Source organism: Heteronotia binoei, unplaced genomic scaffold (genome assembly GCF_032191835.1).
Source record: "Heteronotia binoei isolate CCM8104 ecotype False Entrance Well unplaced genomic scaffold, APGP_CSIRO_Hbin_v1 ptg001695l, whole genome shotgun sequence".
Lineage (NCBI taxonomy): Eukaryota > Metazoa > Chordata > Lepidosauria > Squamata > Gekkonidae > Heteronotia > Heteronotia binoei.
The window spans coordinates 24,380-34,575 of NW_026800366.1; the positions used below are offsets into that span (position 1 = coordinate 24,380).

At 48.6% G+C, this 10,196-nt stretch overlaps 1 protein-coding gene across 1 annotated transcript in view; it reads left to right on the top strand.

Moving 5' to 3' along the window:
- LOC132565792 (C2 domain-containing protein 5-like) overlaps positions 1-9,849 on the top strand; it is a 31,041-nt gene extending 21,192 nt beyond the window's left edge. Inside the window, exons 6-9 of the mRNA XM_060230515.1 lie at positions 1,604-1,705; positions 2,703-2,893; positions 6,975-7,121; positions 8,398-9,849. Coding sequence (XP_060086498.1) covers positions 1,604-1,705; positions 2,703-2,893; positions 6,975-7,121; positions 8,398-8,526 — 569 coding nt within the window. The 3' untranslated portion in view covers positions 8,527-9,849. The remainder of the gene's footprint in view (positions 1-1,603; positions 1,706-2,702; positions 2,894-6,974; positions 7,122-8,397) is intronic.
- The last annotated feature ends 347 nt before the right edge of the window (positions 9,850-10,196 follow it).

Genomic DNA, 10,196 nt, shown 5'->3' on the forward strand with positions numbered 1-10,196 from the left:
GTAGACAATACTGACTTTGATGGACCGAGGGTCTGATTCAGTATAAGGCAGCTTCACAGGTTCCTATGTTGAGCTCTCCAGGGGTCACATGGAGGGGTACGAAGTGACATCTTCAGATGAGGCGAATGCATGCCGCTTGCCAGTGGCCTTCCTTTGAGCCTCCTGAAATGCAGATGTGTGCATCCCAAGCAGATGCTTCTGTACTCTTCCCGTGCTCAGCACTCATTGTTAGGTTCAGACGGGTATCAGTGTTGGTCTGAAGCAACAGAACAGAGTGTGAGTCCAGTGGCACCTTTAAAACTAATGAAGTTTAGTTATGAACATGTCTGAAGAAGCGTGCCTGCGAGTGAAAACTTATACCTGGGGTTAAACCTCGTTGGTCTTAAAGGTGCCATACCTTTTGTTCTGTTCCTCTAGCTGGTTAGCCGAAGGGCCCGTTTAAGTGTGAGAAGTAATGAAGTGCCTAAAAATGCAGTGTGTGTTTGTAAGCGGGCAGGTTTGACTAGCACGGCACACCCTTGCTGTTGCCCGACAGAAGCTTCCGCATTCCTTGCAACTCTACACAAATTCCAAATATTACTGTGGGCCGTAGGGGCTGCCAGCATGCGCAGCGTCACTGGAGCTGGCGAGGAGTCTCTCTGAAAGCATTGCCAAGCGTGTACCAAAAAATGGCATGGGCAGCCCTGGGACCTGTCACAAACTCGCTGACGTTTGCGGAATGTGATAAGAGAGTCGCTCTTTCCCGGTAGGATTTGAGTCCAGGGGCATCTTAAAAGGCGAAAACAGATTTTCCAGGGTATAAGATTTTGAGAGTCCCAGCTCACCACGATGAAGAGAGCCGTGGTTCAATGGTAGAGCCTCTGCTTGATATGCATAACGTCCCGGGGTCAATTCCCGGCATCTCTAGTTTAAAGGATGAAACATCAGGGGATGTGAAAGACTTCCGCAAAGGAAGTCGGAGAGCCATAGCCAGTCTACTGATTTTGATGGACCAGGGGTCTGATTTAGTAGAAGGCAGCTTCGTGTGACTCTCTGCAGTGTATACCTTGCAGTGCTTTTTTTGTAGCAGGAACTCCTTTGCATATTAGGCCACGCCCCCCCCCCCCCCCCGATGCAGCCAATCCTCCTGGAGCTTACAGTAGGCCCTGTACTAAGAGGCCTGTAAGCACTTGGAGGATTGGCTACATCAGGGGTGTGTGGCCTAATAGTCAAAGCAGTTCCTGCTACAAAAAAAGCCCTGATACCCTGGAATATCTTGTTTTTTAAGGTGCTGCTCAACTCGAATCTTGCTTTTCTACTGCAGCCCAGCCCAGCCCAGCTCAGCTACCCAGCTGAAACTCTCTTTTCCGGCAGTAAGTTTCCAGATACGCATCCCATCTAGGTGATACTCAGCTGTGACCCCACTGGTAAGGTCCCGCCAGCTAGACAAAACAAGTGTACCAAGTCTGAGTTCTGATTTTCTTTGGAAGCCACAGGAGAATCGTTTGCTCTTGGATACGGATAATTTGGTTCGTCAGCAGGATCACTTCACTGGGCAAAGGGACATCATCCATATATTTTCCTTTGTTTTTTCTTTTGTTTTTTTTTCTGTCTGTGTTTCCAGCAACGTCAGTTGATTACAGTTCCTTTGCAGACAGATGCAACAGCTGGATAGAGTTCATTAAACTGAAAGCTCAGACCATAAGGCGTGGATCAATTAAGACAAGTAGGCGGCCATTTCTACCACATTCTGATCGTTGGAGGCATAGTTCTGATATCTCAGTGGCAAAGGGCGGAGCTTCCTACCTAGTAGTGGCGTTGAACAAATCAGTGTCCGAGTGTGAAAGCTGCAGACACCAAGCATCTTCTCTTTTTTTGGGGGGGAAAACAAACGCTGGGCTGATTTTTGGGAGCCCATTACACTGTGCTCCAAAGGCAAATTGCCAGTTAACGTAAAGGTGCTAAATAAGCTTGTGAATTGTACAGCGAAAAGGTATACATACACCGTCTGGCAGAAAGTGTATGTATACATCAGTGAAATTACTCTAAGCATAGGGGGTTGGACGAGATGACCCTGGAGGTCCCTTCCAACTCTATGATTCTATGATTCATGCAGGGATCCCCTGCATTGACATTTGAGGTTGCAGTCACCGAATTGTAGAACGCAGCGAGGTTTTTCGGGTTTTTTAAAAGCAAGATCAATGGCTGCAGGTCTGACTGTTCCACTTGAGTCAACTCGTGATGACGGTATATCTGGAAGCTGACCGCAACGGAAGAATTTGTCCAAATTTTTTGGGGGGGTGGGGGGGGAAATACCAGACTAGAGAAACGTGTCAACTTTCACACTCTTTCCCGTAGACTCTTGTCGTTTCCTGTAGCAGAAATTTTATATCAAAATTGTGATTCCCTTTCCTCCTCACTTCTCCCCCCCCCCATGCCTCCCCTGTCTTTACAACTGATCATTGTCCGTGCAGCTGCTGGCCTCGATGTTTTCTTTTGCAGGAATGCCACTCTTCTTCCAAAACAAATCCCCATTTGAGCTTTTTGTCTCTCGTTTGCATGCGTTGCATGATTATTTCCTTTCTTTGGCTGAGCATCACAGACAGCTGAATGTTGTCACCAAGCTATGTGGAAACCACGCTGAAGGGCTACTCTTGTTGGAGCGAGCGACATTTTTCCTTGTGTCTTGTCCACTTATTCTCTTCTCTCCTGCCGTTTTGTAGCCGTTTCCCTGGACAAGCCAAGCCCGCTGACTGAGGGGCAGTCCCGTCACCGTTCTGGCACATCAGGCATCAATTCCACGGTGCCCGTGGTCAAGATGACACCTCTTTCCTTTATCCCCGGAGCAAAAATCACCAAGTATCTTGGAATCATCAACATGTTTTTCATCCGAGAGACCACTTCTTTGAGGGAGGTGAGCTTTGCTCTCTTTGTGTTTTTATAATCGATGGATTATAAAATGAATAAGATGAATATGGGTTCAGGGAGGCCCGGGGATGTCAACGTTCAAAATGAACAGGGAAAATCAGGGCCGTACACCTTACTCGAATACGAGCCCTTTAAATTATCCCAGCTGCTCAGACCTGTATTGTGGATGCAGTCGAAAGTATAGTATCATCTTTGCGTAATGGATAAAATAGCTTCAAACATTTGTGAGTCAGAAACTGGGACGTTTACCACTAATTTTGAGGATTTATGGTTCCCTTTTCTAATCAAGAACCTATTCCATCGTTGCCCAATCCTGCCAAAGCTATACTTCTTATTTGAATATTCGTGTCTGTAGTCCATATGGTTTCGTTATTGAAATGTATGCTGACTAGTTTTTTTCCCTTAATGCTATATAATTTAGTATGTTGCCTCTTTGATGCCTATATAATATTACCCCACTGATTGTTCATGCATTTACTTCTTGCAGTTGTTGTATTTAGTCTAGTTTTCCTAATAATTTTTTTAAGTATAGTATCGTATCCGTTACGCTTTATGCAGTTCTTCAGTCCACTTTGAGGCAGTGCAGATACAACGCTGGTATATTTTTAACCACATCCAACCCAACTGGCGGAGAGCCAGTTTGGTGTAGTGGTGAAGTGCGTGGACTCTTATCTGGGAGAACCGGGTTTGATTCCCCACTCCTCCACTTGCACCTGCTAGCATGGCCTTGGGTCTGCCATAGCTCTGGCAGAGGTTGTCCTTGAAAGGGCAGCTGCTGTGAGAGCCCTCTCCAGCCCCACCCACCTCACAGGGTGCCTGTTGTGGGGGAGGAAGGTAAAGGAGATTGTGAGCCGCTCTGAGACTCTTCGGACTGGAGGGCGGGATATAAATCCAATTTCTTCTTCTGTTAACTATATGTAGAGGGGAAGAGTCAGCAACGCTAGGCCCCTGTCTCTGATCTGCCCAGCCTTGGTCCTAGGAAGCCCTGCAAACCAATCTGAAAGAAGGCTGCTGTTCAGTAGCATTCCTGTGGCCATGACAGCAGAGAGTTTTGTGTGGGCTGTTCATTTTAAGCTGTGAATGCTCCATGTGGTTTTTTAAGTGTTTATATTGCCAGTAAATCAGGCTCTGCTTATTTGAAGGCTGAATTAAAGCAGCACTCAGACAATGCGTAATTCTCCAAGCAGTGCTTAGAGGGGCTGTTAGCAGGGCTCTTCTTGCGTCCTTATAGGCCTAGAAGGCTTTAAAAGGGATAAGATAGATTCATGGAGGACAGGTCCATCAGTGGATACTAGCCGTGGTGATTAAAAGAAAACCCCAACATTCAGAGGCTTTCCTGTTGTTAGACCTCCAGAGGAACTGATTGGAGACAGGATGCTGGGCTAGATGGACCACAGGTCAGATCCAGCAGGGCTCTTCTGATGTTCTTAGGATGCTGGACTAAATGGACCAGTGGTCTGATCCAGCAGGGCTCTTCTTATTTCCTAGGATGCTGGACTAGATAGACCACTGGTCTGATCCAGCAGGCTCTTCTTGTGTTCTTAGGATACTGAACTAGGTGACCTAGCAGGCCCGTAGCTACATTAGGGGCATGGGGGGGCACGGCCCCTCTGTTTAAATCCCCCTTCCCTCTATAGGCCCCCTCCATTGGAGCCGCCCTCTCGGAACCCGATGCACTTGAGCAGGGGCTGCTGAGCGGAGGTGGTGAAGCCGAGTTAAAAGGGGGGGGGACAGCGAGAGAGTGAGCAAGAAAGAAAGAGCAACAGCGCGGGGGGGGGGGGGAGCGAGAGACAAATGGACCGTGAGAGAGAGCGACAACACCTGGGGGCTGCGAACGCCACAGACATCATGGGCCCGCGTGAACAGGGGCTCCATGCTATCACAGGCCCTTTCCCAAACTGTCCTCCGCCTCTGAGGCGGTGGCAAAGATCTGTAAAGGCAAGTGAACTGAAGGAGGAAGTGGTTGCCTGTTGGGCCAAACAACTTGCATCCTAAAGGGGGGGGGGGGGTTATGTCCTTCCTGAAGCCCTCAGCAACAAATGAAAGTCTGCTCAGCACAGCATGACTGTTTGGCAGCTGTCACTCAGCACTGGCGGCTTAGTTAAAACGACAGCAACTTTGCCAAGGGTGGAAACACACCGCAATATCTTGCTCCTCCGTGCTATAATAGCACGTTCCAACCCAACCTTCTTAGAGGGCTGAGAGTGGTAACAAATGCCTGAGCAGAGGGGGAGACCGAGAGTGTCACTAGGAGCCTAAACCCCGCCCAGACCCAACAGGAGGCCCCAGTCCACACACCACGACTTGACAGATGCACACATGATGGCCACAAGCAGCATCCACGTAATGAACTTGCCCCAGGACACCCCCGACAAGGTCAAAGTGCAGGTCTTGATCGAGGGGGGTCCCTGCCTGATGGAATTGGACACGGGATCCTCCATCTCCATTATTTTGGAAGAGACCCTCAGTAAACTCTGCCCCCACAACCGGCCGGAGGTGGTCCATCCCACTTCTGTAAGCGGCTGACTGTTCCGCGGACTGCCAGGCGATTCATGGGAGAAAGCATCACTTTTCAGTACAAGGATTTTAGCTGCCTGCCATAGCAGACTGAAAATTAGTCACTTGTGATCCTTCAATGTAACTGGTTTTGTAGGAGCGCTGCAAATGCTTATAGTAAGTGTAACAGGGTTGAGGGGGGGCGTCTTCCCTGTTAGCATTCCCCCCCCCCCGCCGCGTTCTCACCCACCCCACGGTCAGACTCTGGCCTGCTCCAGGCTGCTCAGGCAGGCATGGGCTTTCTCTTGAGTAGTAGGGGGAAGTGATGATCCTCGCCTGGAGGCAGGTGGAGGTCTAAAGCAGAACTGGAAAGAAGCAGCCAAGCCCTGCAGCCCCCCCACCAATTTTTTTTTCACCCGGGCCCCTCCACCCAAAATTTTCTGGCTACGGACATGTACCCAGTGGTCTGATCCAGCAGGGATCTACTTATGTTCTTAGGATGCTGGACTAGATGGACCACTGGTCTGACCCAGTGGGGCTCTTTTTATGTTCTTATGATGCTGGACTAGATGGACCACTGGTCTGATCCAGCAGGGCTCTTCTGATGTTCTTAGGATGCTGGACTAGATGGACCACTGGTCTGATCCAGCAGGGCTCTTCTGATGTTCTTAGGATGCTGGACTAGATGGACCACTGGTCTGACCTAGAAGGGCTCTTCTTGTGTTCTTAGGATGCTGGACTAGATGGGCCACTGGTCTGACCAAGAAGGGCTCTTCTTGTGTTCTTAGGATGCTGGACTAGATGGGCCACTGGTCTGATCCAGCAGAGCTCTTCTTGTGTTCTTAGGATGCTGGACTAGATGGACCACTGGTCTGATCCAGCAGGGCTCTTCTGATGTTCTTAGGATGCTGGACTAGATGGACCACTGGTCTGATCCAGCAGGGCTCTTCTTGTGTTCTTAGGATGCTGGACTAGATGGACCACTGCTCTGATCCAGCAGGGCTCTTCTGATGTTCTTAGGATGCTGGACTAGATGGACCACTGGTCTGACCTAGAAGGGCTCTTCTTGTGTTCTTAGGATGCTGGACTAGATGGGCCACTGGTCTGACCAAGAAGGGCTCTTCTTGTGTTCTTAGGATGCTGGACTAGATGGGCCACTGGTCTGTTCCAGCAGGGCTCTTCTGATGTTCTTAGGATGCTGGACTAGATGGACCACTGGTCTGATCCAGCAGAGCTCTTATGTTCTTAAGATGCTGGACTGGATGGACCACTGGTCTGATCCAGCAGGGCTCTTCTGATGTTCTTAGGATGCTGGACTAGATGGACCACTGGTCTGACCTAGAAGGGCTCTTCTTGTGTTCTTAGGATGCTGGACTAGGTGGCCCAATGGTCTGATCCAGCAGGGCTCTTCTTATGTTGTAAGAGAGGTGAGGCAGGTCTTTTGTGACAACTATGTTCTGAGCCGCCACTTTGTTAGAATTCACTTTGAAGTTAGAGAAGAGTACGTAAGCAGTTGATGGCTTTTCTGGAGCATATTTGCTAAACCCCTTTTTTTGCCTGTATCTTAACAGGAGGGTGGAGTGAGTGGCTTCTTGCATGCATTCATCGCCGAAGTGTTTGCAATGGTGCGGGCTCACGTGGCAGCTCTGGGGGGAAATGCCGTGGTCTCGTACATCATGAAGCAGTGCGTCTTCATGGAGAACCCCAACAAAAATCAGGTAAATGTCATTTGGAAACTCATTATCTATTTAAGGGGTGGCCATACTGTGGCTCTTTCACACATATTGTGTGGCTCTTGAAGCCCCCACCACCCCGTTGGCTGACTTGGAGAAGGCATTTGCATGTTTAAATCACTTTGCCAACTCAGCTGGCAGCTTGGAAGTTGCTTTATTTCCAGCTGTTCCTTCCTTCCTTCCTTCCTTCCTTCCTTCCTTCCTTCCTTCCTTCCTTCCTTCCTTCCTTCCTTCCTTCCTTCCTTCCTTCCTTCCTTCCTTCCTTCCTTCCTCCCTCCCTCCCTCCCTCCCTCCCTCCCTCCCTCCCTCCCTTCCCTCCGTCCTTGTGGCTCTCAAACATCTGACATTTATTCTATGTGGCTCTTATGTTAAGCAAGTTCAACCACACAACCTCTTTCTACAGTAACAAGTGGGGATGGAAAAGCCAGCAGCCATTTGCAGTTCTTTTTGGCATCTGGCCAAATGTTTCCCTCCCAAATCTCTCTCCACAGGTAGTGCTAGGAGGTAACATCAAGGGAAGGCCTCGGCCTCTCTACCCTGTTGTTGGACCTCTAGAGGAACTGATTGGCCCCCTTGTGGAACAGGATACTGGAATAGATGGACGCTGGTCTGATCCATCAAGGCTCGCATTATTAGGACAGATTCTTTTATGGGTCTCAATTTGACCCAGAGAGAGCTCCAGTTTTCTGAGTTACACCTCTGAGGACCCAAGTCACAGTTGCTGGCGAAACGCCAAGACCAAGGCTACACAGCCTGGAAAATCTACGACAACCAAAAGAGGCTTTTATGGATTAGAAACTGGTTAAATGACAGGAAACAAAGGGCGGGAATCAGTGGACAGTTTTCACGATGGAAGGTGGTAAGCAGTGGGGTCCCACATAAGTATTGGGGTTGATACTATTTAATTTACTTATAAATGATCTGGAACTAGGGTTGAGTCGTGTAGTGGCCAACCATGCAGATGACACCAAAACAGGATGGCAGCCTTTTGCTTGCTCTGAACCAGTTTACACAGCCTGAAATCAAGCCTGCACATGATCAGAAGTCCCCGGGTTACTATAGCAGCTGTTAGCTCTGACAGCTGCTGCAGTCATCGGTGGAGCCCCGCTCCCAGTCTTCATTAGCTGTGCCAGTGCTGCTTCCTCCAGTCACCCAATCCCTCTCCACTACAAAGCCTGGGTACAAATGATGAGGGTAATATTGTCAGTTTCAAAAGATCGGCCGCTGTTGTAACCAGGTGTCCCCGTCTCTGTTCTCGCAGGCGCAGTGCCTCATCAACGTCAGCGGAGACGCAGTCATCTTTGTGCGTGAATCCGAATTAGATGGGCCAGTCCAGCTTCCCGCTGCCGGTGGGCAACCCATGAGCGCCAGAGGAGATGTCACGACATGAAGAAGCAAAAGGGGCTCAATCGTGCCTAGAGACCTGCTTGTAGGATCGCGGCACTGACTCGTTCCTTCTCGGTCAGTCACCCTCCAAGCATGAAGGACAGCTGCATTTTGAGACAATCTGTTAATATCGTCCCTCCGAGTACACAGAGGGAAAGCCAAAGAGCCCTTTGAGGAGTCCCCCGCGCAACTGAAAGGACATCTTGTGTGGAGGGCGTGCTTGAAATCATTCTCAGAACCGAGGCCGTCGAGCTGGCGCCCTGTGGTCTGTTGTAAGGCCAGGCCAAAAACTTCAGTACTCTCCAAATCCTCAGATTGGGGGTAGGGCGGGATTTATAATGCAACTGGAATATAACTAAGAACTCTCTCACTCTGCCTTCCGACAGAGGATGATCTGCTTTAACACGCACTGCCAAATAACGCAACGCGCGCAGCGAACGAAACAGTCGGAACTCTGCAGAACGGAAAGGCATTGTGAACCGGACAATCTGAGCTGAGCTGCATGTTAAAAGTAGGCTTTTCGTGTTTGTGGATTATTGACTATTTTTATATTACACATTTTTTAATTAGAATTCGTTGAATATAATGGTAAAATAACTGTCTGGTTCAGATGCTGTTCACGTTAATTTTTTTTTTTTTGGCGCAATGGTGTTGGTGGGGGGGAATCTGTCCAAATTCAGTGGTTTTACGAGGTTGCGGGATGAAAAATAAACTCGGAACGTCATGTTTGGCAGGGGTACGATCCTAGGAAACTGGAGAAGTGATGGCATTTTGAAAAGGCCCGTCCCTCTCAAATGACTGCAGATCCGGTAATTGGAAGGATAGGGGTTGCCACGAAAAATGGAAATCACTTTTGACATTGCTGGAAGGATTTGATGGGAAAACCGGAATAAAAGTCTGTGGATATGAGAGAAGATGATGTGAGGATGGGAGTGGAAACATAGTGACAGAAAAGTCTCGAGTGTTTCCGTTTCAGCCAGTTACCTGGTGAAATGGACAAGCCCTTTCCCATTTAAATCCTGCTTCCCAGTTTTGCCTGGTGATCGGACGCAGCAAACCCTTTCAGAATTCCCCCACCTGCGCTTGCGCGCCTCCCCCGTCTGCGCACAGGGTCATGTAAGAATGCGGCTGAAATATCTCGACAGCATCAGATACCGAACTTGAAGAAAACATGTAAACTTGAATGTAAATAGATTACATTGTGCTGGATCTAGGTACAGAAACGATATATATATTATTTGTCCAGTTCAGAGATTCCATTGTAAATGAGCATGGTGAAAAATCACATTCCTATTTGCATAATAAAAAGTCTTTATTTACAAAAAAAGATCCCTGCGGTTTTGTTTAGCAAGGCGAATGGAACTGCAGTGCAGGTTGTCGTGGCCCTCGATTGGTTTCTAAATGGCTCTCAGGGCACTGAGGTTTTGAAGAGCTGTAGCAGACTTGGGTTCGAGTGCTGCCTTTTCACATCAGTGCAGCTGCACAATCCAGGATAACTTGTACTATCCCTGCCTGGAGCAACAAACATGACGACGTGTTCCCTATTAGGTCATTGCTGCAAATAATTAGTTTCGTAGCCTATTAAACTTTAACAGCTTTATTGTAGCATTAAACTTGCATGGGCTAGGGACCACAACCTTAGATTCCTGAAGTATCCTAATTCCCTCTAATAAA